Raw genomic sequence first — 27,990 nt, forward strand, 5'->3', positions numbered from 1 at the left:
AGACAGCGAGTGGGGAAGATATTACTGATCTCTGGCAGACTTGTTCCAATAATTCTGCCAGCTTCTTTCACCACCCGCTGGAGTGCTTGCTGATCGGCCTTGGTGCAGCTGGGGAACCACACTAGAAATCCATACGTCAGAACGCTGCTGATGGCACAGTTGTAGAAGTTCAACATCAGAAATCTGGGAATGTGTGCGCTCCGCAGTCTCCTCAGGTAGTAGAGGCGCTGTTGGGCCTTCCGTACAACTGAGGTGATATGGTTGCCCCAGGACAGGTCCTCGGTCACAGTTACCCCCAAGAATTTAAAACTGCTCACCCTCTCCACCGCCTCACTGCCAATGAAGAGAGGCAGATGGTTGTTATGACCCCTCTTCCGGAAATCTACAATGATCTCCTTGGTCTTTTTGGTGTTTAAGACCAAGTTATTGTCGTGGCACCATGACTCTAGTTGTTGCACCTCTGTCCTATAGTTTGTCTCATCATTGTTGGATATAAGTCCGAGCACTGTAGTGTCATCTGCAAACTTAACAATGAGATTGGACGCGCAGGAGGAAATACAGTCATGGGTGAAGAGAGTGTATAGCAGAGGGCTCAGAACACACCCCTTATAAAGGATTAATATTTATACAGTTAGCGTAAGGCCCTCCTTTCTATATCTAAACTGTAACTTAAGCTAATGATTAGCCAGTGTTATTTGCAGCTAAAATGTTTACATTTCCAAAGATGCAGATAGATAACAAAAATAAAAGTTATTAAATATTCTAATTTGCCTAAAATATAGGATTTAACACTTATTTGTACTGTATATTTTAAAAAAATACAATAAACTGTTGATTTAAATATGAAGAAACATGAAGATTCATATAGAGCAGGTTGAGTGCTCGTGCATGTGACTAACTCAGTGATGGTGGTGCTGATGTGAGGTGAAGGCACGCGCCGCGAAATCGTGCGAGCGCGCGCCCCGATCACCGGTAAAGGACGATGCGGCTGTGTGCGCGCACACCCTCCCCGGACTCGGTGTCTCTGCAGAGCGGACAGCTCCCCGCTCAGTCCTCCTCCGCCGTTGACAACCTAGTAAAAACGCCACGTTTCCGCGCGGCTGTCGATGCCACAGCCGCGGGGCGAGGAGGCCTGTAAGCTCCACCGCAGTCCGAGCTCCAATCCGAGACGCAGCACTGCGGTTTGTCCGCTTTGGCCATGGCGCAGCGGAGGAGGCTCAGATGAAGGACGCCCTGCGCATCGGCTAAAAAGCTGGAGGAACTTTCCTACTGCTGAATTCCTCTGAACACAGATGTGACACTCCTTCTTTAGAACAGGAAAATTCTCGACTAGCTACAGAGACTAAACCGACCAGGCCCCACTGGAGGTCCCTAAACCTCCCTTTGGGCACCACCGGACAGAGGGGGCGGTGTAAACATTGGTAGGAGCAGCAGAAGCCATGGCAGACGCGGCGGAGTGCGGGGTGAGAGTGATGTGCCGCTTCAGGCCCCTGAACGAGGCCGAAATTACCCGAGGAGACAAATACATCCCCAAGTTCAAAGAGGACGACACCGTGGTCATAACGGCAAGTCTGCACACACTGCTGTCACCTCAATGCTGTTTACCTGTGTATGTGTGCGCGCCCAGTGATTTAAAGGAAAAGACACCTGCGGACCAGACACGAGTGCTGAGCCATACTGCAAATTTCGTTGTGATCGATATTACCGATACTAATATCGATACTGTTTTAACTTAAACATTTTGTACTATATGTACTATGGGCTATAAAAAAATAGAAATAAAAAAGGTTAAGACATTTTTCATAGTGCATATTTGAGGTTTTTTGGGGTTTTTTGTTTCGTTTTCACAAAAAATATGTATAAATAATTTAATATGAATCAGTAGGCTTCATACTGAACTTAGAAGATAGAAGCAACAGAGGAGCATCCTATTGCGCTAGTATCGATCTGGCGCCAATACTAGCGTTGGTATCGATACTGTCGATATATGGATCGATCCATCCACCTCTACCTAATGCCAAATACGCAGTAAGTCTTTGGTGGTACAGAGGAGCATTACAGCAGCTTGGAAATATTTACTTACTATAAAGACTGCCTCTTTACACCTGTATGATGTTACTTATGTTATTATAACTGATCAAAACTGTCTGATGCACTCATATGTAACATCTCAGTGGTTCTCAGTTGGATTCAGCTCTATGGGAAGTGCCTATACCCATCAGTAGGAATCCTAGGCCTACTGCACCAGTATTAGGCCTGATGTGGGTGCATGTGGGGGACTTTATGGCCCTCCTCTGCAGACAATCAAGGATATTTTTATTTGTTATACAGTCAGCAGAAATCACACACAAATAAATACATAGTGAGGTATTTAAAAGACCAGTGACAGCTGGGAGTCTACTGGTCCTACATGTTGATAGGCCTATACTGTATATATAGCCAGACGTAAGCCAGCATAGACACTGCCTCCTTCAAAAGCCACTTTATAATACAGCCTGCTGCTAAGTGTGTGATTCAGTATGTTATTAGAAATTATAGTATAATTTTATTTACAGACCAATATTTAAAGGTAGGCACATTAGAATACATGTGTATCAAATCAGGTTTTTACAGGAACAACTAAGTAAATTTAGTACTATGTGAGTAATGTTAAGTTCTTTTAAATGCTGCGTAAGTAATTTTTGGTACTTTTAGGTAAATGTAATTTTCGCATCAGTCATTTTTACTTTTGAGTCTATTTAAGTACTGCATGAGTAATTTGTAAATGTAAGTACTTTTAAGTGAATGTAAGTACTGTGTAATATAATATATAGTATAATATGCATGATATGGCCTGCCCCTCAAAAAGTACAGCATACTTATGATATAAGGTGGGCAAATATTGTTGGCATTTCTGTTAAATTGCCAGAGAATAACGCGGTAATTGCAGAATAATTATCACCTTTAAGTATTTGTAGGTAAATGTAATTGCATAATAATTATAAATAAAATACACTGAAATCCCATTTAATTACAGAACAATTACTTCATTAGTGGCAGGGTGAATTAGTGTCACAACCTAACCTCATGCAGGTGATGAAGGTCACTGACCCACTGCCAAACCGGTCCTGCTGCATGGTGTTGCAGGCATCTCCACGTCTGTCGCACGTGCTCAGTATGAGTCTGCTCTCATTTCTAAAGGTCTCACAGGTGGACCTGCTCGTTCATTGGAGCTGCACGACGCTGGGCTGTGAGCACACGTCCCACTACAGGATGTCAGGGCCTCGCGCTACCCTCACAGAGTCTGTTTCCGACAGTTTGTGGTTGAAACACGTAGTCGAGGAGCAAGGTGGGGGTCATTTCGTAGGGCTCTGGCAGCGCTCCCCTTGCTTCTTCAGCACTGTCCGTCTGACCTCCACACTCTGGAGACTGGTTCAAAAACTCTTCGGTGGAGGAGTTGGACAACCTGTGCAACCTGGGGTGAATCGGTCTCTCCATTGCACCTGCTGTCACTGCTGAAATGGACCCACACTGGTTTCTGCTTCCTAAAAAGGCACAGTGGTATCCCTGGAGTTTAACTGACTGCGAGTCATGCTGTGATGATCATGTGTTCCCTCAATATTTTTGAACAGTTCAGATCTCTTATTAAAAGGATCCGACCTCAATCACCTGATGCTCTGACGCTTCAGAAACGCCCGCGTTTATTTTGTACAGGACCTCTGAAAACATGTTCTTTTTATTCTTAGTGAGCCTGTACCTCATGGTACCTCATTCTTATGTATTTGTACATAAATGGATAGTTTTTCTTTTTACATCAGATTTGTGCTTTCTCTGTGACCCTACCATCTTAAAGAAAAAGGTGAATTTTTCTGTAAAGTCTGCTGCAGAGAGAGGGTGACTGAAGACGAAGATGTGTCACCTCCATCAGCAGCCCTCCGTTATCCGTGCAGTTGCTTTAATCGCCCAGCAACACTTTCTCCTCTGTCAGAACAAACTTGCGCACCGCCGCCTCGTGCCATCAATCAGCAGAGCAGAAGCACATTACCGACAAACACACCCGGATACTGTCTGTGTCAGGGGTTTCTCTGCTGTATTTTGGGGGCTCGGAGTGCTGCTGCCGCTGCCTCCAAGTGCTGAGGGTGGCGTTTTTGCAGCGGGAATGAGGCTTTTCCCCTTAGAGCAGGAGTCAGGAGCTGGATGAATGATGGATGGCAGTTACTGGAGCATTTTGAAGAAATGGTAGAGATTTCTGGCCCAGCTTCACCCATTTTCGAGCTGCACCGATAAAGAGAGAGAGGATGAAAACTGATAGGTTAAAGCTCTGAATCCAAAATCCAAAGCAACCAATCACGCATGTCCACAGAAACATCCTCTAATGAGGCAGCTACAAGTACCATCTTTTTTTGTCCATAAACTGGAGAAGTTCAGTTTCTTTGTCCTTTGCAGCAGGTATAGAATTAACTCCATCAGCATTTTGATTGGAGTATATGCTTATATATATGTATAAGTATATAAATGAGAGGAAGACTCAGGGAGGAACAGCTGGGGAAACACTGTGGAAGCTTATTGACAGAAACACGAGATCCAAAAGTGAAAAATCACCACTCGATTCAAAGACGTGATGCAGGAAATAAAGGCTACGGTAAAGAAAGCATAGAACACAGGAACCCAGAAATCCAACGACACCAGGAACGACAATAAAACCTCAAAAGAAGCCCAAACTCATTCACTCAACAGACACTTTATTAGGTACACCTTCCTCGTTTCTCCTTAAGAGCTGCTTTAATTCTTCATGGCACAGATTCAACATGTTGTTGGAAACATCGTGCAAAAGTGTGCCAAGAAAATATCCGCCCACACCATTACGCCACCACCGGCGGTGTGAAGCGCTGATACAATGGCAGGTTGGATCCATGCTTTCAGAGTGTCACCCTACCATCTGAATGCTGCAGCAGAAATTGAGACTCATCAGAGACTCTTAAATATTTGAGCTAACGAGCAGTTAAACGAGTGTACCTAATGAAGTGACTGGTGGGTCACAAAGAATTCAAAATAAAGCAAAACAAGTCGGCGGTCTTTGTATCCATGTTTGCATCCTTTTCCCAGAGTGTTTGAATCTTCGTGCCAAACCCCCTTATCTGGTTATTTCTAACAGTATATCTGCATTATTGATACAGTTTGGTGAATCATGTTTTAAATATCACGGGCGACTGGGAACAGCTGTGTTCGGTGCTGATGACTCTGAAGCCTGTCGCTGTGTGTTTTTGTCTTTGTCATTGTGAATCAGGGCAAACCGTACGTGTTCGACCGCGTGCTGCCTCCCAACACGACGCAGGAGCAAGTGTACGACCAGTGTGCCAAGCAGATAGTGAAAGGTAAGAAGCTTTAAACTGAGGAAGCATAGCTCTTTATGTAACCGTCATCTATCGAACATCTGCACACAAACTTAATCTGCTCTTCATCCTTTTTCATTGTTGCTTTACATAATGGAGCCATGGAAATGAGTGTTTCCCGGAGCAGCAGGGCTGATGCTGGAGTTTTGGGGGGCTGACATTCATTTTTAGGCAGTAAAACTACATCATTACTATTAGATATTGTATGCATATGTACATGTAATATGTTAGAGTTGTATTCATAGGCCAGCTATTTAAAAATGTCTCCTCCCACCAGGGTTTATATGTTCCAGCTGTATGCCACGAATCCATGAATTTTCTTCTTCCATTCCTGCCTGGCAGCTCCATCTTTAACATCCTTCGTCTATCATATGGGTTGTCCCTCTTCTGCACATGCTCAAACCTTCACTTACCTCTCTAACTTTGTCTCCAAACCCCGAGCTGTCCTCCCGATCATTTCTAATCCTGTCCATCCTGATCACGCCACACCTCCTATACACTGAAGGTAAAAGCACTTCTGCACAGGACACACCTGTGCGTCCTTCTCTTCCAGCCTCCTCTCTCCTCTAGATGCATTTTAGGAGTTGAAATGTCCTTTAACCCAGCGTACAGTTACTGGTTTCTAGTATAACCTCTGAAAAATCTCTGCAGGTAGCATCAGTAGATGGATGCGCTAGTGTTTATAACTGTGAAGGTTTAGTGCTCATTTACCGGAGAAGCGGGCTGGACTGTGTCTGACTGTGTCTGACTGTGTTGTTGCACCCTTGTGTCTTTGTGCTACTCCAGATGTGCTGGGCGGCTACAATGGGACCATCTTCGCCTACGGGCAGACGTCCTCCGGGAAGACCCACACCATGGAGGTAAGACGCTCATTAGATCATGTGTGCTCTTAAACCCTAGTGACCAGATGTCAGCTGCAGAGGGGTTTCATTCCTTTGAAGTTACAGCTTTTTTACATAAAGGTGACTAAAGACTATCAAAGTGACAGCAAATACTCTCTAAAGCCCTTTGTGTAAAGACGTGCGGTGACTTTTATTTGGAACTTTCAAACAGTTGGCGGATTAGAGCACAGCGGGCGTTGTGTAACAGGCTTACTGCCAACAGGAAACCCACTCAGGCTCGTGCGAGGGGTAGGATTCAAGGAATCAAAAGCTGGTAAGGTTAACATCTTGGAAAAGCCTTTAATCATCACGTCCAACTCAGCGTGTGTTTTAAAGGAGTGAAATTGAATGAGTAGAAAATGGTCAGAGGAGCTCTTCGTCATTTCGACATGTCACCAGTGTAACTTCAGCTCGGAGTCTAATCCTCAAGCCTGGTTTTAATTCTCTGATCTGATCTCTGCTTCACCCTCTTTAAGTCAAACTTTTAAGTCCACTTCTGAACCCAGATGTTCTTTTTTAAATTTCTTCATTTAAAAAGGCTTTAAAATTGGGCTTTGCAGCCCCAGGACCTGGGTACCTTGCAGCCATTGAGTCGACCATGAATTCGTCTCGATACCAAAATATTCTAGAGTAAAATGTAAACTGTCCTGCTACGTGAAACCTTAGAACTGACAGAGGATGCACTTTCTTTGCAACGCGCCTGTTCAGCTAATAACAATGAAAATCAGTTTAAATCATATAGCACAAGGTCATGACAACAGTCAACTCAACATGCTTTATATCGCAACATCCTCTGTGAGCAAGCAGTTGGGGACTGTGGGTAAAAATAACCCGCCGTTTATAACAGGAAGAAACACGGCACCATGCTGGAGCTGTTTGGGGAGTTAAGAGGAAAGAGAAACGAGAACGAGAAAATAGTCACCATTTGTTGGTCACCAGCGGACGTTTCAGGCTCCGGTTGCCTAGGAAACCCTCTAATGTATTTACCACCCTCAACATATGGCAGCATTAAAGAGCCATGTTACACACATGAAAAAGACTGACCCTCTACAGTTCGCATACCGCCACAACAGGTCCACTGATGATGCCATAGCCCTGACACTACACACTGCCCTGTCACACCTGGAGAAGAGAGACACGTATGTCAGAATGCTGTTTGTAGATTACAGCTCAGCATTCAATACCATCGTTCCCTCAAAGCTGGACAGGAAACTGCAGGATCTAGGACTGAGCAGCTCCCTCTGCAGCTGGATCCTTAGCTTCCTGTCTGACAGACGCCAAGTGGTCAGACTGGGCAGCATCACCTCATCCCCCGTCACACTGAACACTGGTGCTCCACAGGGGTGTGTACTGAGCCCTCTCCTGTACTCACTCTACACCTACGACTGCACAGCCACTAACAACTCCAACATCATTGTGAAGTTTGCGGACGACACTACAGTGGTGGGTCTTATCACCAACAGTGATGAGACAGCTTACAGGGAGGAGGTCAGCGCCCTGACCCACTGGTGTCAAGACAACCATCTCACCCTCAACGTCGCAAAGACAAAGGAGTTGATAGTGGACTTCCGGAGGTGCAGAGAAGTACACACCCCCATCACCATCAACGGCGCTGCTGTGGAGAGAGTGAGCAGCTTCCGGTTCCTTGGCGTACATCTGGCTGAGGATCTTACGTGGTCAGTACACATAAACAAAACGGTGAAGAAGGCGCAGCAGCGCCTCTTCTTTCTCAGGAGACTGAAAAGATTCGGCATGAGCCCCCGCATCCTCAGGACCTTCTATCACTGTGCCATTGAGAGCATCCTCACTGGATGCATCACCACCTGGTATGGCAACAGCACCGCCTACAACCGCAAAGCTCTCCAGCGAGTAGTGCGGTGCTCTGAACGGATAGTGGAGGTGAGCTTCCCTCCCTCCAAGACATCTACAGGAAGCGCTGCCTGAGGAAAGCGGGGAGGATCATCAAGGACTCCAGTCACCCCAGCCATAAACTGTTCAGACTGCTTCCATCAGGAAGGAGGTTCTGCAGCATCCGGTCCCGTACCAGCAGACTGAGAGACAGCTTCTTCCATCAGGCCATCAGACTGCTGAACACTTCATAGACACCTCAGCTTCACTACTGGAACTTCAACATTATGCACTCCACACTGTATATAAATGCCACTTGTTTTGCACATATTCAACTCTGTATATTTTTATATATTTTATTTATTGTTTACTCTATTTGATTTGTAAAATATGTGTATACACACACACACACACACACACACACACACACACACACATAGAAAAATATTTAGTATACAAATCCAGAAATGCATACACTATTATATATTGTACATATATTTATTAGTTTCAGATGTAGCCATTCTTGTATTTTGCTTGTTTACATTATTGTATTTTGCACAACTCTGTTGCTTGTGAAGCTCGAACACAAGAATTTCACTCACATGTGCTGTACCAATGTACCTGCACATGTGATGTGACAATAAAAGTGATTTGATTTGATTTGATTTGACTGCAAAAACTGCATCGCTGTAGTATAACACATGACTGTTGTTGTGTTCAGGGCAAACTGCATGACCCGCAGCTGATGGGAATCATCCCTCGCATCGCCCGCGACATCTTCGACCACATCTACTCGATGGACGAGAACCTCGAGTTCCACATCAAGGTGAGAACAGGAGTCATTCACAGTTTACCTCCTGAAAAATGAACTAAATGTCAGGTGTGAGCCGCTGCACTGGAGACCTGCAGCCTGGGGCCGTCTCTGAGATGTTTGTTAACAAAGTCTGTGAAAGGAAAAGCACACACAACCCAAAAATGTTTTATGTGAAATAAAAGGTAAATGATTGAGTTTACGGTGCAGTAAAGACCTTAAATCTGACAAAGTGAGGAAGATGAATTCATGTTCAGGGCAATGAATTAAAAGTTTTTAGATTTGTGAGACAGATGCGTTTCTCTATGCAGGTCTCTTATTTTGAAATCTACTTGGACAAGATCCGAGACCTGCTGGATGGTAAGAGAGGCTGTTTATCTGAAGCACTCAGCAGTCTGTTTTTCTTAAACTGTGACTTTTGTGATCTTTTTTCTGTCTGAAGTGTCAAAGACGAACCTCTCCGTCCACGAAGACAAGAACAGAGTGCCCTATGTGAAGGTTTGTGAGCTGAGCGAGAGCTGTGACACAGTCATGTGAAGAGGTTTATATATTTAATCTCCCCGTGTGCCTGAGCTGGAGCTTCAACTCAGCGAATGTTTAATTTTAGATGAACGAATGATTCAGTTACCGTTTTAGTCGTGTGTGCAGGTTTAGTACACCTAAAAACCTTAAAACTGCGATTTTTCGGTCTTTTCTTTATCCTGTAATCGATGCTCATGTCCACACTGGCAGCTGCAGGTCATGATTCTCCTTTTCAGGGCTGCACTGAGCGTTTTGTGTCCAGTCCAGAGGAGGTGATGGACGTCATCGATGAGGGCAAATCCAATCGGCATGTAGCAGTGACCAGTACGTATTTTTATATGTCTGCTTCAAAAGCGGCACATTTTTAAAAGGTTTCCTGGTATTCATTTCTACACTCACTGACCACTTTATTAGATACACCTTGCCTGTATCATGTTGGGACCTTCTGTTGCCTTCAGAGCTGTCGTGAATCGTCATAGATTCGACAAGTTGCTGAGACATTCCTCAGATTTTGGTTCACACTGTAGAGCAGCTGGTCTATCCACACAGACTCTCTGTGGTGGAGCTGTACAGCATCAGCAGCTGCTTCACCTCCAGTTTGTTCCTCCCGAGAAACTCTACAGGAGGTGGAGTCACTGTTGGGCCTTCCTCAGCACTGTAACTGTGTCTTCTGACCAGGAGAGGTCCACAGTGATATAAGGCCCCATAATTTGAAAGAGGAAACCATCGCCATGCAGTCACCTTTAATATTGAGGAGGGTAGGGGCAGTTTCTCCCTGAAGTCGATGATGACCTTCTTCCTTTGTGTTGATGGACGCGTTGGCTCTGCTCATCCCTGCAGGCTGAGGTGGTGGGAGGAGGTGGCGCTTAAAGTCAACAGGTTCTGTGTTTATGGAAGTTAGGCGAGGGGCAGCCAATCTGCTTCGTTAGAAGCTGGGAATTGTTCAAAACTATTTGTATGGAGTCCCAGAATAAACACAAAAGGTCCTTTAACCTCTTAATATCCATCAAGTTAGCGGCAAAGCCCTAAAAGTCAGGATTTTAGCACAGCTCCTGAAACTTCTTAAGGAGGCAGAAACACCTCAATATCTAGATTTAAATGTTTTAATTTCACCTGAAATCTTAAAAGAAGATAAAAAGCCTTTTCTGGTTTCTTTTCTGCGGTTGTAATGATTTTTTTGCTTAATTTTGTAGACATGAACGAGCACAGCTCTCGCAGCCACAGCATCTTCCTCATCAACATAAAGCAGGAAAACGTAGAGACGGAGAAGAAGCTGTCTGGGAAGCTCTACCTGGTCGACCTGGCTGGCAGCGAGAAGGTTGGTCCAAGCGAGATCAGAAACGTGTCGTTAGGGTTTGCTTCAAGACTTTCCTGAGCTGTAAAGCTGATTGATAACCTGTTCGATCGCTGTTTGGTCAGGTGAGCAAGACGGGAGCTGAGGGGGCGGTACTGGACGAGGCAAAGAACATCAACAAATCTCTCTCAGCGCTGGGAAACGTCATCTCAGCTCTGGCTGAGGGCACCGTAAGTCCATCCCACTTCTGTTTCGTATGTAAGTGAAGAAGTATGAAATATTAGAAAACCTCAGCACAGCTGTATTTTCTTTTCTTCAGAAAACCCACGTGCCGTACAGAGACAGTAAGATGACTCGGATCCTGCAGGACTCTTTGGGAGGGAACTGTCGCACCACCATCATCATCTGCTGCTCACCGTCCATCTACAACGAGGCCGAGACCAAGTCCACGCTCATGTTTGGACAGAGGTATCTGCGAGCTCTTATGTCTAATGTACTCAGTGCCAAAACAGGGCAATGTTTTTTACTTTCTTTTTTCCATTTTTTCCATAATTAATGCATAAAAAAAACAACAGAAATTTTAAAAAGGAGTCTTTCATCCTTTAAACAGCTAAGATTTTACGTACCACCATATACAGTTTCATCTGAAGTAACCACAACCACCTCATATTTTTAACAGAGGAAGAGAAACACAAAAAAAGTTTCCTCCTTCATAGCTATGTTCATCAAAGACCTCCAACTACCCTGCCCCTTCCCTGGTACTGCTCCCCGAACCCACTGCACCTCTACTCCTATGCAGTGGAACCACATCCGCCACATACTTTCAGATACTTTTTGTCCCACTTCTTCTTTTGTCCAGTTTCCTCTAATTTTTTAAGGCCACACTGCACACACTGCTCATATATGTCAAGTTTTTAGCTAATAGCTCTCTGGGAATCACCTTGTTGATCCAAAAATACTAGTTTATGCCTGTCAGACTGTGTTATCTTTGGTATTTTTCACAGATTCAACCAAAGAAATTGGAGCAAATTATGATTAGACTGAGGCTACGTCCACACGTACACGGGTATTTTTGAAAACGGAGATTTTCCGTTTTTGTTTAAAAAAAAAAATCCCGTCCACACATAAACGCAAAAACGAAGGAAAACGCTGCTAGGAACGTGCCAAAGCAATAGGTGGCGATATATTCCTAACTGTGTAGAAATGTTGGCCAATCAGAAGTCTAGAAGCCTGGGTGCGAAAGAGTAGACAAAGATGGCTGAGTACTATGTGTGGAGGGACAGAAACTGTGTGTGTATATGTAAGCATGTAAACACTACAGAGAGTACAATTAACAGTATTTTGTCTAAGTACGCCATTGTAGAAATTCATTTCACCGAAACAATAACGTGGCGCACAGTGTGACGTCAAAAAACCTTTGACCTGCGTTTTCTCTGTTTTCCTCATCCGCACCTAAATGCAAAAACTGAGTTTTCGAAAATCTCCACCCTGGCAGGAAAATCTCTGTTTTCAGTGACCAAAAACGGCGTTTACGTGTGGACGAAAGGTGCAAACGCATAGAAAAATCTGCGTTTTCAAAAATACCCGGGTACATGTGGATGTAGCCTGAAAATTAGTTTAAAAAACAGCCAAAGACATTCAGAAAGCCTGGAGAACTGTTGCTCGAGACCACCTTAAAAATGACAAGAAAGTCTGACTCAGGTTATATAAACCTTTCCTCACATACAGCTGTTACGAAGCAGGAAACTGGATCCTCAAATAGCTACAAGACAAATTTTTTGCACTTCTGCAAACGAAAAACGTAACAATTACAAAAGAAAAAGCTAAAGTCAGTTTTGAATCAAACACAGAGTTGCTGTTTGTGTTTGTGGGAGAGTATCAGTGTATCCAGTCCATCTGCGAAGGTACACGGTGACTCATTTGGTGCAAACTAGCAAACAGATGGCTCTGAGATTCCCGCTGTGCATCTGGGTTTATTCTTATTTATAGACTCCGACACTGCCGCCTTCTTGTTTTCACGTCATGTAAAACTGAGAATAATGAACATTTTCTATTTTCTACACAGTTTTTTCCTCACACTTCATTCTGAAGCACATTTCATTCATCTGCTTCACTTCTTTAGATGTTACAGTTTCATAAAAGTGAAGCGTCTGTAAAGATCCTCGACAGCAGCGATGTAATCATTTATTTTAAAAATCAAGCTGAAATCCACTGAGCCTTGATCAGTGAGTTCAGACTGAGCAGTGTCACAGAGGCTGATCACTGTGCAACCATCTGCCCTCGGCTAAGAGGAAATTCAATTAATTAGGAGATTTCCATCATGAGAGGAAAGATCGAGAGGGGCGGAGGTCCTCTGGGAGAAAGCAGACTCACACATGTAGCATGTGGAAGTGACTGTATTAGGTGGAAAGGTAGAAAACACACTCAGAAACAGCTGTAAAATGTGTTGCTTTATTTCCACTAAGACAGCAAAAACATGCTTACCTGCAGGGAAAAGGGAAAAAAGGCGTAAACTCTTGGATGCTCCGACTACTTTCATCTGATCATGCTGAATGTTGCAAACTTGCATGGTCAGATGATCAAATTCCTGCCTGTGTGGGGTTTTTTTGTAAGCTCTTGTTTTCAGCAGATGATTTTTAAAGAAGTAGAAACTAAGTAGTGGAAAATAAACCTGAAAATGTTGCTTTTAATCATTGTAATCAGGGGTTAACTTGACATTTGGTGGGCAGGGGAAGACTGAGATCCTGTGTAGCTGTGCAGCAGGAATAATCACAAAGAAGTCACCAGATTATTAGTTTTCTTTGATTTAAGCTGCTGAATCAAACACACTTTAATAGATGTTACATGAATGTGGAACATAAAGGTGGAATTTGATGCCTAAAACTTAATCCCAATCTAACCCCTGTCCATTACTGTAAGATGAACCACACTTAAAGTTCAGCTCAGTATTTTGATTCGATTACTATATTAACTCAATGAGCTGGAACAAACTGTCAATAGAGTCCAGAGAAGAAGTCTAACAATCAGGCACGATGAGATTAATTAAAAGACTAATGCTTACTGTCTGTGTCCGCTCAGAGCGAAGACCATCAAGAACACAGTGTCTGTGAACCTGGAGCTGACGGCCGAGGAGTGGAAGAAGAAATACGAGAAGGAGAAGGAGAAGAACAAGAACCTGAAGAGCATCATCCAGAGGCTGGAGGCTGAACTCAACCGCTGGAGAAACGGTGAGATTAAAGCGGCCTGCAAGGGCTGATTAAAGGAAACAGCTGCTGTGAGCTCCTGAGTGTTGATCGGTGGTTACGCAGTGGGATGTTGGGTTTTTGTGACAAACATACATTGTTGTTGTATCGTACAGCTCCACAGTAAGTTATGAATAGTTAACGTGCTGCCTTTCTGCTTCCTGTGCACTCATTTCTATACCTTTAAATAAATGATATTTCAAAGGGAACCCACCTTCTGTTGCACAGTTGCTGCTTGGTGGGACTTATTACAGAGTCCTGATTAACAGACCTCAGCCTGAGATGTTTACCAAGCTAATAAAGAGGCCCTAGTTTTACAGCAACTGCTTTGTGAACGTGTGATGGGAAGGTGGACGAAGGGTGGGATGGACAGTCGTGGTGAAGACAGAGCCAAGAGAGAGTTTTTGATTTAGCAGGCGAGTGATCCACGGTCCAGCCCTCACCGATGGCCATGAGCTCTGGGTAGTGACTAAAAGAACAGGGTTGTGGGTACAAGCTGGACTCCCCAGAGGTAGTTTGGTGGCCTCCTCGACGCCTCTCTTTGGAGTTCTTCTGGGCACGTCGACCCTTCAAGAACTCCAGAGGAGGTACGGAGAACAGAAGAAGAAGCTCCTCTGCCTTGCCTCCTTAGTCTTAGAGATCCAGCAAGGTTACGTTCTCGTGCTGACGCTGTTCGGCATCTCCTTCCCTACGCCCCTGAACTATCCTTTAGGTGCCATGATTTCGTATCACAGCGGGACCTCCAAAGCCTGATAGATTGGTTTACCCAGACCTGTAAGGACTTTGGGCAGACTTTAAAATTAAAGGCTGAACTTGCACCAGGCAGGAAAAAAGTGCTCAACACGTTCTATTTGAGACGTCTCAACATGAGAAACAACCACAATAAGGGGATATCAGAGCACCCCATCCAACTGGTGGAGACGTACCACCTGGGAAGAGACCCTCGATAGACCCAGAAGTCACTGGAGTTATTAAATATTTCATCTAGTGTTGATGAGGAAAGGACGTCTGGAAAGACCTGCGCAATCTGCGACCTGACTCTGGATAAATGGAGGAAAATGGATGGATGTTTTGTAATGACTCACAACACAGAAAGCAATCAAAGTGGAACATCATCAGCAGCCTCCTTTCCTTACATCTTAACATGTGAATACCTAGCAGAGCGTGGCTACTCGTTCACCGCTCGTCTGCTTATTTCTCTGTGCACCGAGGTCTGAAGGACCTGAGGAGTGGTGACGCTATTTTCCTGAGATTGGATTGGTCTGTAGGAGCTGTTGCTCTCCAATCTGGAGCATCATCAGCTTCAAAAAGTTGAAAAGCTTTGACACTTTATCACCCGAGTATCTTACAGACTGTCTGGACTTTTTGTCATATTTGGCTGTAAAATTACAAAATAATTCTCATCTTACATGAACCATTTAAATTTCCGCTGTAGCTCAAACTGTGAAATGCACATAGTAAAATCTAGGAGTTGCTGATTTTTCTGTGTATAGACGTTGTGAATGCTTTGCTATACAGTGATACGCCGAATATTCCAGTAAAACTCGCCTTCTCTTTTTTCTAAAACCGTTTGAACGTTCATTTAAAATGAGTTTTATTTATACAGCGACGAATCACAACAACAGTTCCCTTAAGGTACTTTATATTCTGTAAGATGAAGACCCTAAAATAATACAGAGAAAACCTCAGCAGTCAGACGACACCCACCCTGTGAGTAAGCATTTGGTGACAGTGAGAAGGAAAAACCCCTATTAAAGCTATCAGAGATTAAAATGAATTGCTGATGATTAAATAGTGCAGTAGTGGTGTGTACTAGTAGCTGCTACTTTGTTTTTAGGAGACTTTGACCTTTGACTTTTGAGAGTCAGATGCTCTCTGTGACACACACACACAGAAAATGTTTTTTTCTCCATGCATGCCAACAAGCAGAAATTTAAAAAAAGTGGGCGGCGGCCTGAGAAACTCGAGTGTCATTAACCGCACAGGCTCTTTTAGGTAGCTGTGTGTGCACATGCTCAGTCTGTGACGTCTGGAAATCACATGTAATTACTGCTCAGATTAATCTGCCGCTGTGATAATGTGTGGGGTCTGATCGGCTCACGCCTTGTCCTGCCCGAATGTTGTAGATTCTGCATAACCCCACCATGAAGGACGCCACGCTGCCTGTGTGTGTTTCCCCACCACACTTCCTCCCTCTCTGCTGAGACTGCAGGGTCTCCTTCACAGCATCCTCGCCCTTTTTCCCCCATTTCTGTTGCATAGTAACCACTCCTCCTCCTCCTCTCAGTCCTTTCTTTGCTTTAATGCCTCCCCGCCTTCACCCCCCTCCTCCCCCTTTCTTTCTGTGGCCATTGTTGCATTTTAATGTTTAATTCCCCTGTGGATGCTGATAACACTCCCCCTCCTTAGCATCAAATCAGCTCAGCTGCAGCAGCCAAAGCTCCTGACATGTAAATGCAGCGCTCTCACACACACATACACACACATCATGTTGATACAGTGTTTGTGGTTTGAGTCAGCCGCTGGCTTCCTGCCCTGCCGTTTAAAAGGAAGCAGCTCTCCGCCTCCTTCAGTCTGTCCTCGGCTCCATCTCCTCATTAGCTGCTGGCTTTTATCACCAAACCCACAGTTAGAAAATCAATAATCACACAAACACTGGTGAAGTCAGCATGATTTCACTCAGTCAGTATAACTGATGCAGTTTTCTCCTGAAGGAAAATCATCAGAATTGTAAAAATAGTAATAATAATAGTAAGTTGTGTGCTGGCTTACAAACGTAGCCAGCCCCCAAACCTGATGTTTCAGGAAATGCATCAGGTTTATTTTAATTATCTGATAATAACTTATCTAATTTACTTTGATAAACTACAGTATCCTGGTGTTATCTTGACTGCAAGGCAACAATTGTTCCTTTTATGTTAAAGGACTGCTGCCAGGATTTACTACCCTACACGCACGTTGCAGATGATTAATTTGGTTTTGTGCATTACAGTAAAACGTCTCCACTTTAGTCTCTAACGTCCAAAAGAATTTGTGGTTTGTTCAGATGCATCTTTGCAGACCCTAAGCTATGCTGCTGTGTTCTTTTCAGAGAGGTGAACCCTTCTTCCCACTTCATTTATGAAGCCTGCTTGAGCATCAACATCTGGTTTGTTACTTCAAAATGCGTAAACTGAGGCTTAGTTATTGCACTTATTACAGTATTTAGACTTTTATCGTGATTTAAAAATTCTTACACAAAATTAAGATTATATGATGCGACGCACTGAGGCATGATGTAACAACTATGGTGCTACTCGATGTGACACCATACCACAACATATGGCACGATCAGAGTGTTTAAAACGTCGTCACACTAACATGTGTGAATATAATGGATGCATGAGTAGAATATCTAACAAGTGAGTTCCTATCGCAGGGGAGAACGTTCCTGAGGAGGAGCAGCAGAGCTCTAAAGATCAGAGGAGCGGCGAGCCGTACGACAACACTCCCATCATCGACAACCTGCTGCCAGCCGGAGGAGGTGTCTCCGTCTCCGGTGACGAGAGGAGGAAGTACGAGGAGGACGTAAGGAACCTGTACAAACAGCTGGATGACAAGGTGAGCAACAGGACGAGGCTAAAGCTGGTTTATTGTAAACATGTCACATACAGCTATCTCAGGATGGGTTTTATTCATCTTCTGTCTGGAACAAAGTGTTCTAGCTCCTCCCCCTTCCTTCTGATTGGCTGCCCCTCATAAAAATAGATTTGAATGGCAGGTGGTTCACCATATATGTGAACCACCTGCCTATATATATATCATATAGCTGATATATACCTATATGATGAACCACAGAGCCAAGAGTGTTCGATCAGTCTGAAGCCTGAGCTTTGGGCTCACAGGGATTACATGTACACATACTGCCCTTGTTATTTAAACAATTCCTGAAAATCTGTATATTTTATTGCCGCTGACAGGATGACGAAATTAACCAACACAGTCAGCTGGCGGAGAAACTCAAGGAGCAGATGATGGATCAAGAAGAGGTTTGTCTCCCAGCTCAGGTTAATAGTAATGATAGAGCATGCCTGCGTATTTCCTCTGACACGTGTTTTTTTTTTTTAAATCTGTGCAGCTGCTGGCGTCAACACGACGCGACTATGACAAGATCCAGGAGGAGCTGTGCCGGCTGCAGACGGAGAACGAGCTAGCCAAGGAGGAGGTGAAGGAGGTGCTTCAGGCCCTGGAGGAGCTGGCAGTTAACTACGACCAGAAGAGCCAAGAGGTGGAGGAGCGAAACCAAGCCAACGCGCAGCTTACCGAGAAGCTGCAGCACAAGACGGTGGGTCGTGACTTTCCTGAATACTACTTGATTACACATGAAGTGCAGCGATGCAGAGGCATGCTGACAGGCTGTCTTTGTGGCGGCATCCTCAGGCGCTGCTGTCGGTGCTTGAGAGGGAGGTGAGTCAGCTGCAGGAGCTAAACGGCCTGCAGAGAAAGCGTGCTGCCGAGGTCCTCAACCTTCTGCTGAGAGACCTCAGTGACATCGGTGCCATCATCGGCACCAGCGATGTCAAGACGGCTGCGGTGAGCACCCACGTCCACATGACAAAAACCTTACCAACCTTACCCGAAACAGACACATGACCCTTTAACCCGGCCCGTCCTCCTTCCCTCTCAGTGCTCAGAGATGAAGGGGAACGGCTCGGCGCTGGAGGAGGACTTTACCGTTGCTCGCCTCTACATCAGCAAGATGAAATCCGAGGTCAAGTCTTTGGTCAACCGCAGCAAGCAGCTGGAGAGCGCCCAGGCCGACGCCCACCGCAAGATTCAGGCGAACGAGAAGGAGCTGGCGTCCTGTCAGCTGCTCATCTCCCAGGTAAGCGTCACCTGACGTCGTCATGCTAACAGAGTTCTCCTGGGGTTTGGTAGAGTGTCAGTCACGTGTTGCTGTCCCTGCAGCATCAGGCCAAGATAAAGTCTCTGACCGACTACATGCAGAACATGGAGCAGAAGAAAAGGCAGCTGGAGGAGAGTCAGGACGCTCTCACCGAAGAGCTCGCCAAACTGCACGCTCAAGGTCGGTCCTAGAAACCTCCACAGACTCTTAAAAACCAGACTCATTTATACAGTTAGGCAGTATGAGCACAGCTGACATGTCATCCCACCCCGAAAAAAGAAAAGCTCAAAACAACAAAGACAAAGATGTTTCTAATGTATGAGACACCACTTTATCCTTTTAGTTGTTACTCATTCAATAACCATTATTTAATCAGTGTGTTTTTTAGGTTTTCTTTATACCTCAGTTACACACAAAGAAAGCACTGGAAGGTCTTTAATTTGAACTTTATCCATCACTGGAGTATCACATAGATTAGGACTTAACGACACTGTATCTTACAACATGCAGGGTGCTCTGAGCACGAGTGGCCAGTATATTATGTCTGAGTATCACCACAGGGGCTAAAGTGGGATCTGGCAGGCGGGGGGACCTTAGGATCAGGTGCATCAGTGCTGTGTGGTGAAAATAATTACTCAATAATAATAATAATAATAATAATGATGATAATGATTATTATTTGCTGCTCTATCACTAGCTAGACACTGAAGTATCACAACTACGACTTCATTTGCATCTGCACCATGAACGCATCACATGAAGGTATAAGTGGGCCGTGGGATTTTATTATTTTATTATTACTGAGCAAATGTGTCCATGCAGTCAGTCTGCAGCACATAAGAAATAATTGCCAGTAATGTGCATTAAACTGCCATTCTGAACCTTTGAGGCCGTCTTTAACCCCTGCATCCACATTAGTCAAATTTCACATGTGTATTGTGTGTGCACTGTGTTCATGCGTTCCAAGCATCATTACACTTTCTTTGGTTTTTGCTTTTGTGGAAGAAGACAGTCACCTTATGACATATCCAGGCGATGGATGTGATATAGTCTTGCACATCAGAGGTTTTTTTTTTTTTTACGATTAAGATGAATTTGACAAAAAGGGTGGGCTGAGTAACTACGCTATGAAGGTGAGGGTTTGTCTTTGGTTGTGTTTGAGTCTGTGAGTCTATGTTTTGACCCCCGGTGGGAAGTCTTTTGTCTTGATTTAAATTGTCTTTCAGTAAAATATCTCATAGTTTGAAGTTTGAGAGTTTAGCTTTGTGAGTAAATTTGCCTGCAGTTTCTGACACAGCACAATTATTCTGTCTTTAGAGAAAATGCACGAGGAAAAGGAGAAGGAGGACATCGGCAGAGCGGGCGGAGACGATGACATCAAGGTAAAAAAAATACAGCACAAAATTGATTTTGATTTTTACAAAATATTAAAATCTGGAACCTAACAGAGTTCAGCACAGTCTGAACTCTGTTAGGCAGCTTTCTTGTTGTTTCTTTAAGTCGTCTTCAGGAATAGTTCTCCAGGCTTATTGAAGGACATTCAAAGCTCTTCTTTGGATGTTTCTGCCTTTTGTTCTGTTCTCTGTCAACATGATCCCACACTGCTTCAGTAGTGTTGAGGTCCGGGCTCTGGGGAGGCCGATCCATGCCTGATAGTGCTCCACTGTGTGTTTTTACTGCATTAACAATGTGTTTGAGATCATTGTCACGCTGAAAAATGAAGCTGTTGACAATCATATGCTTTCCAGATGATTTTGCATGGTGTATCAAAATCTGATGGTGCTTCTCTGTTTTCATAGTTGATAATTTTAACAAGGTCTCCACCACCACTGGCTGAAATGCAGCTGGAAAAATGCTTCTAAAGATGATCAGGTACAAGCACTGGACTGCAAATGAGTGAAAAAGCAGCCAATGTCCAAATAAAACCTTTGAAAGAGCTTCAGAAAGCCTGAGAACTATTGCTCAAAAACAATTGAAAAAAAAGAAAATCTGGCGGCTTGGAAGTAAAGCGTAAAGACATGAGGGTTGATTCAAGACATTTGTTCATATTTGTTCATGTTCCAGGTCAGATTGAAGGCAGGAGATCCAGTAACTAGTAGTTAACTACTAGTAGTTAACTACTAGTTACTGTTAACTAGCTAACTAGTAGCTGAGACACTTCCAAGTAGCCAGATTTAAAGTGTTAGACCTAATACAGTCTAACACAGTCCATGTCATAGGTTTATCCAGTATTTAAGTGCTCCAGACTGACCCAGAAAAACGAGCAGCTTCTAACAGGAAGCTCTTGTATTTTGGATCATGGATTTGGGATTATCATAGGGTTATTTTAGTGCGTCATGTTTCTGTTCAGTGTCCTCTGAGGGAATAATGTTGCCAACCTCAGGTCTAATGTGTTTTTATGTCTTCAGAAAACGCTGGAGGAGCAGCTGGAGAACCACAGGGAGGCTCATCAGAAGCAGCTCAGCCGCCTGCGGGATGAGATCGAAGACAAACAGAGGATGCTGGACGAGCTCAGAGAGTGAGAAAACATCAGCAAACGCACACACTGACGCACACAAACCAACTCTGAGGATGTAACAGCACAGCAGGGGGGAGACGATGGGAGATTAGGGGAGAGATATCACAGGGAAACCCACAGATGTGCTCAGGTTTGAAACCGTTCTACACAAATCCTGATCTTTTCAGACGAGCTCAGGCCATGAGCAGATACACACATATACCCATTTTAATATTCCCCTCAGCCCTCAGAGTAGGGATTTCCACTCAGGTTGTCTTCAAAGGGGGACTACTGAGGAGAAGAAGCAGCTCAGAGAACAAGTGCAAGCAAGGAGCTGCTGCCTGAAAGCGATCAAAGATCTGGGCTCAAAGTCAGCTTCTGCTTCAAAAGAAGAGTTAACATGACTAGAAAGTGACTTTCAAGGCCTCAACCTGCAACTTTAGAGCCTCCAACTAAACATGCTTCGATTCCAAACCACATTTTCTGAAACTAGAGAGCGTATTTATTAAAACAGTTTCTCCCTCTCAGTCTAAATCAGGGGCTGTTACTGGAGCAGGAGCGACTCATGTCGGATTACTACAAACTGCAGGCGGAGGAGCAGGAGAAGAATGCAAAGCTGGAGAGGCTCGTGTAGGTGAACACAAGCATCTTAGAGTTAATTTGAGACAATAAAAGTGTCACATGGTTTGATTATTGCTCTGTTTTCTGTACAGGCTGCTGAATGAACAAAGGGAGCAGGCCCGAGAGGACCTGAAGGGTCTGGAGGAGACTGTGGTGAGACTCAGTGATGGCCCCATAACTACTCTCACCTTTGAAGTCACAGCTGTTCTAACCTTAGATGTCTGTTTAGTCACATAGCAAAGCAAAGAAACTGCTGGAAGTCTGCACCAATGCAGGCTTACTCAAAAACAGTGCTTTGTAATATATTTAATGAGAATAGAGGCAAGTCAGAGGATTAAAGAAATGTTGTTAGTATAGTGCATCTCATTGATCCAGCTGTTCACAACTTCATCCCAAAGAGTCGTTCGGACATATTTCTTAAAAGTGCACTTCTTTTTCTTACATTTACATAAAAAGGGGAGTTTCAGTGATCGAGCCTCAAACGGCTGTGATTTGATGCTGTATAAATGGAACAGAATTTAATTGAATACCCTGAGTAGGGATGGGAAGCTGGATACTGGTGTTTCAACGCTGTGTTGAGCTTACGAAGCACTGATCTGAAGTGCCGTTCAAAACACCCACTTCACATGACCATGGCTTTTTCAGGTTTCACCCTAGGTTTGGCCGATGGTAGAATAAACCTGATGACATCTTTAATTCAGTTCAATTTAATTTAAGAGTATTTACATACAAATGAATTCAACTGAACTGAATTAAAAGGAAAAAACCAACAGTCTGATGATTCCCTATGAGCAAATACTTGGCGACAGTGGGGAGGAAGAACTCACTTTAAAAAGGAAGAACCCTCTGGCAAAATGTAAATCCCAGAACTATTATGTGGGTCTAACTTCCAGCTTTCACTCCCTTCTTGTTCACTCAGGCCAAAGAGCTGCAAACTCTGCACAACCTGCGCAAACTCTTCGTCCAGGACCTCACTGCACGGGTTAAGAAGGTAGATCTTTTTACTGTTGACACATACGACTGGTCGTTTAATGTAGTTTGGTGTAATTTTCCTCTATTATAAGAGTGCAGAGCTTGACTGTGAGGAGGGACTCAGCAACATTGCACAGAAACAGAAAATCTCATTCTTGGAGAACAATTTGGAGCAGCTGACTAAGGTCCACAAACAGGTACGGTTGCTATACAGAGGCTGAATCCATAAAAATATTATAAAACAGAAATGCTGAGCGCTGTGAGATACAGTGCGATAAAATAATGCTCAGTAACTTCATGCCGCCGCCCTCAGCTGGTCCGGGACAACGCAGACCTTCGCTGCGAACTGCCCAAGCTGGAGAAGCGTCTGCGAGCCACGGCCGAGCGAGTCAAAGCGCTGGAGAACGCCTTGAAGGAGGCCAAGGAGAACGCCATGAGGGACCGCAAGCGCTACCAGCAGGAGGTGGACCGCATCAAAGAGGCTGTGCGGGCCAAGAACATGGCCAGGAGGGGATACTCTGCACAGATCGGTGAGGTTTTACTTCCATTTATTATTTCACTGAAATAGATGTGCTCATGTGACAGCTGTCGGACAAAGAAGACCGGTTCACACAGGGGTGAAACCTGCCACCAGCACCGTAGCTGAACCTGGACACAAATACATTTCCGAATGAGTGATAGTGTTTCTAGATAACTTCTATATGTTTAAATAACCATCTTTACGCTAAAGAGTAGCAATTTAAATTGGTTTTGCTGAAAGCATGCTGATTGGCAGGATTGTTTCTGTGGCCTGGACACTGATGCTTTTGTTGCTGTGCTTTTAAAACACAGATTACAGCCATTTGTGTTGAGAACACTATTGCAAATAGATGCTTATCAGCACAATCTGACTCAAATATTTGCAAAATTTTCCAATTTGTCTGAGAGGGATTGTAGTCAGCCCAAGTCAAACTGCAATTTTAAACCTGTTTCATAGTACAGATTATACCCTGGTGACTGAGGTGGGGAAGAACTCCACTTTAACAGGAAGTGACTTCCAGGAGAACTATACTCAGGGAAGGGCAGTCAGGGATTCAATCCCTCTGAGAGTAGCTTTTGCAGTTGATATTTCAACCAGAAAAATTGAAATATCTGAGCTGGTTTAAACTTGAAACAAACAAACAAAAAAATAAAACACTGGATAAAAAAACAGACCTGAATATGGATCCCTGGGAGAAAGATAAATCAGCCAATGGATCAAGATGTTCTCTTTTTTGTGTTTTCAGCAAAGCCTATCCGGCCCGGACATCATCCACTGTCCTCCCCGATCTGCAGCTCCATCAGAGCCGGAGGTGTTGATATTCATAACAACTGAACCCACAACAGCAACATAATCCTGTGAGTGCAAAAATCTGTTTTCCATTTTACGAAATATAATTTCCTTTGCTTGTCTTACACATGGCTACCACCAGGGGGCGGTTAACAAATATATCACTTACACATAAACTGGATATAAGACGGTCTCAGAGATTTGCCTCTTGTTGCAGACGACCATAAACAACTCAGTGCATGCTCACCACCCCACCTGGATCCACAAGCAACGCCCCTCCTCTTGGAGCACCAATGGGAGGCCTTCACGACAGACTGTCATCGCTCGGAGAAGCACCATCCAAACATTGTGTAAATACTGATGAGACATATTTAATTTGCTGAATGTAGATCTCAGAGGCCTCGTTTATAACACATTCGCTGTTATAAGTTTAGTTTTCTGGATCTTCTGATGGTAGATTGTCGTTATTATGCAACAGGGCAGCACGGTGGTTAGCACTGTTGCTGCACAGCAAGAAGGTCCTGAGTTCAATTCCAACATCAGGCCGGGGTCTTTCTGTGTGGAGTTTGCATGTTCTCCCCGTGTTTGCGTGGGTTCTCTCCGGGTACTCCGGCTTCCTCCCACCGTCCAAAGACATGCAGCTTGTGGGGATAGGTTAATTGGATAATCCAAACTGTCACTAGGTGTGAATGTGCGAATGAATGTGAGTGTGAATGGTTGTCTGTCCCTGTGTGTTAGCCCTGCGACAGACTGGCGACCTGTCCAGGGTGTACCCTGCCTCTCGCCCTATGACAGCTGGGATAGGCTCCAGCGCCCCCCGCGACCCTGAAAAGGACAAGCGGAAGCGAATGGATGGATGGATGGATGGATTAAAAGCTCGAAGTTTATAAGTGAGGCCCTGTATTAGAAATGAAAATGAAGCTTAAGTTTTAGGTTTGCGCAGCTTTACAGGAGAAGGCAAACGTGTCCGTTTTTAGATAAGTATTGTTTAACGTTTTAGGAAACAACTTGCTTTTTTCCTTTTTTTCTCAGTCGTCATGATGACAGAAGTGACACCACTCGAGTGTATCTGATCAATATGAAGCTACAGCCAACAGACGGTTAGCTTAGGTTAGCATAAAGACCAGGGAATGGCAATCACAGAGATCTTTGGTCCTGTACCCTATATACCTCTTTGCAAACAGCCACTTGTCATTAGGTTGGTGGAAATACACATTTTTCCCTTGTGATCCAGTGGTTGCCAGATGATTGCTGCCTGGTCTCTAGGCCTATGTGGCTGACGCTACAGCAGCATCCCTCCAAAATGGCAGTCACACCGAAGACAAGAGTTTACTATGGATAAACGCCTCATCCCACTCCGTAGCCTAAATGGCGACCATTAGGTTGATAATTGCTCCGAGCTCTTTATGGACAGTGTAATCACTAAGTGTGTTAACTACAACTCATTGCAAAAAAATTTAACACGCATAATCAGCAAATTACGCCCCAGCTCATTTACATCAATGCCTGAAGATGATTTCTGCTGTTAGCTGGGTAGCCCTAACATGCATGCTACCTGCATATTTTGGAAAACATCTACAACTTATTTACAGATCCTGAATTGAAAATCTCATCCATATTTTTTAGAAGTATTTTAACTATGGACCAAAAAATTGTACCCACCAAAAACAGACTCACTACAAGCTACTAAACTGTAAAATGATGGCATGTGACATAAAACATTAATGTATTATTTATAATATAACGGAGAAGAACTACTCTTCCCGCAATCCTTAACTGAAACAGCGGCATCTCTGATTGGTGGAAGTTAATAATAATAATAATGGATTGCATTTATATAGCGCTTTTCGGGGCCCTCAAAGTGCTTTACAAGTTGCTGTTGAATGACATTGACCTTGGAAATGTGTAAACCCACAAACATCAGAATGGACGAGTTGCAGTCAGGAACATAGCACCATGCCACATCGATAACTTGGCTACACTTGACCACTCACGCACAATACAAACTACAAACACTAAATTCTAGAAGGCTGGAAGTCGGTTGCTATGGAATCTAGGATTTGATTGTATTATTGGATGAGTAGTTCTTTCACTGTTAAAAGTCATTATGTACACCGCAGTGGATTATCTACTAATTGGAAGGTCAGTGGTTCAACTCCCGGCTTGTCTTGTGTTCGTGTTAAAGTGTCTTTGGGCAAGGAACAGAACACTGAGTGGCCCCCAGTGCATCCATGAGGGAGAATGCTAGGTTCAAAGCACTTAGATGCAGTGAGTGGAATATTTATTTCTGGAAACAGAACTTAAAATAAAAATGTCTGTTTCACCATTTTAACCTAAGCTAACTGCCTGCAGGATGTAGCTTCATGCTTACTTTTATGGATGTGATTTGTTTCAAAGCAGGGCCTTTAAGTTTCTAACCTCGGTGATGTTGAAGGTTGTTGCTGGAGCTGGGCAGCAGAAACATGCTTCCACACAACTGTCTTTGCATGTGTCTTGTCTTCCAGATTTTATAACTTTTGTGTTTACACTTTTGTTTGATTACAGGTGACAATCAATAAAAAGAAACTCTTTGATTTGGTTTTAGAAAACATGCTCTGGGCTTCAAAAAGATTTTTCTTTTTTTGTCGTTTTGCAAAGAGGGATCTCATACAATTAAATTGCGCTGCTGTAGCTCTTGAGGAACACTGACCAGCCAATCAGTTGCTCCTAGGACTATGAGCCTGGTTTATAACTCTGGTTTAAAGCTGATTTAAATTTGTTCTCCCCACACAATTTCAGTGTCTGGATTGTTGTAATAGTCTGCACTCAATCTGTAAAGTTTCTGATTGGCCAGTCAGAGTCTTTAAAAACAGATTCAAAGGCAGAAAAAAGGTTTTTCCCCTCAGGCCAAAGTAATTAAAATCTCAGTGGATAAGCTGGATAAGTTTTTGCCTTTAGAAAACTGAAATCATCAAAACAGCACTCCAGCTTTAGAAATGAACACATTTCTCTACATTGACTTGTGACTTTGTAACTTTCTTTTTTAACGTCAAGACTGTAATTTAACGAGGCCTCTTGACCCTTTAGTGGTACATTAGACGTTTGTGCTGCTTTCCTTTATGGTGCCTGTTTAACATATTTTTATGTACATTATTGTCTCAGTGTAAAAGGCCCAATTACAGTTGTTCTTTGGTTATAGTCTACCATTTTAGTTTCTTTTAGGTATCAAAGAGTAGCAGTCATCAAGCTCGAGGACGATACCCTACAGTCAAGCTTGATGACTGCTACTCTTCTAATGACGACCCCCACCCTTTGAATTAGCTTCTTGACCAGTGGCAGTTATTGAGCTTGATGACTGCCACTATTCGACCAGTCATTGGGCTGGATGAGTGCTGCCACACTTGACTGCTACCCTGCTGAACATAAGGCTGACGCCTCGGGTAGGACTGGGCCTTAGTTGTGCAATGTGACTTTCGGGCTAGTTGCTTTTGTTTCTGTGGATGTTGCTGTAGAATGTTACACTTTCGCAATGGCTTAGTTGCAGGACAGCAACAAGCACAGACGACGAATAAGTGAATGTAACTGCATGGACTAGAGCTTGTTGTGTTAAAGGCATGCTCAGGGAGGGCAGTTTCTGTACAGGATGCATTTACCTCATCATGTTGTACATTTTTTGTTTTAGCTGTAGCATCGTGTATCCAAATATATATCTTACAACTGATGCAATTAAATCTAATAAAGATAATCTATTTAACTT

At 43.8% G+C, this 27,990-nt stretch overlaps 1 protein-coding gene across 1 annotated transcript; it reads left to right on the top strand.

Moving 5' to 3' along the window:
- The first annotated feature begins 955 nt into the window (after positions 1-955).
- Positions 956-27,987, top strand: LOC113016451 (kinesin heavy chain). The gene is made up of 26 exons (XM_026159284.2): positions 956-1,565; positions 5,267-5,354; positions 6,159-6,232; positions 8,823-8,927; positions 9,224-9,272; positions 9,355-9,410; positions 9,671-9,758; positions 10,628-10,752; positions 10,854-10,958; positions 11,048-11,196; positions 13,807-13,955; positions 17,389-17,570; positions 17,930-17,998; positions 18,088-18,294; positions 18,390-18,542; positions 18,637-18,834; positions 18,918-19,035; positions 20,173-20,237; positions 21,264-21,373; positions 21,881-21,982; positions 22,066-22,126; positions 22,893-22,964; positions 23,038-23,142; positions 23,259-23,475; positions 24,211-24,322; positions 24,472-27,987. Exons 1-25 carry the CDS (start codon positions 1,440-1,442, stop codon positions 24,297-24,299), a joined length of 2,862 nt encoding a protein of 953 aa, XP_026015069.1. The 5' UTR covers positions 956-1,439; the 3' UTR covers positions 24,300-24,322; positions 24,472-27,987.
- The last annotated feature ends 3 nt before the right edge of the window (positions 27,988-27,990 follow it).

Source organism: Astatotilapia calliptera, chromosome 23 (assembly GCF_964374335.1).
Source record: "Astatotilapia calliptera chromosome 23, fAstCal68.1, whole genome shotgun sequence".
Lineage (NCBI taxonomy): Eukaryota > Metazoa > Chordata > Actinopteri > Cichliformes > Cichlidae > Astatotilapia > Astatotilapia calliptera.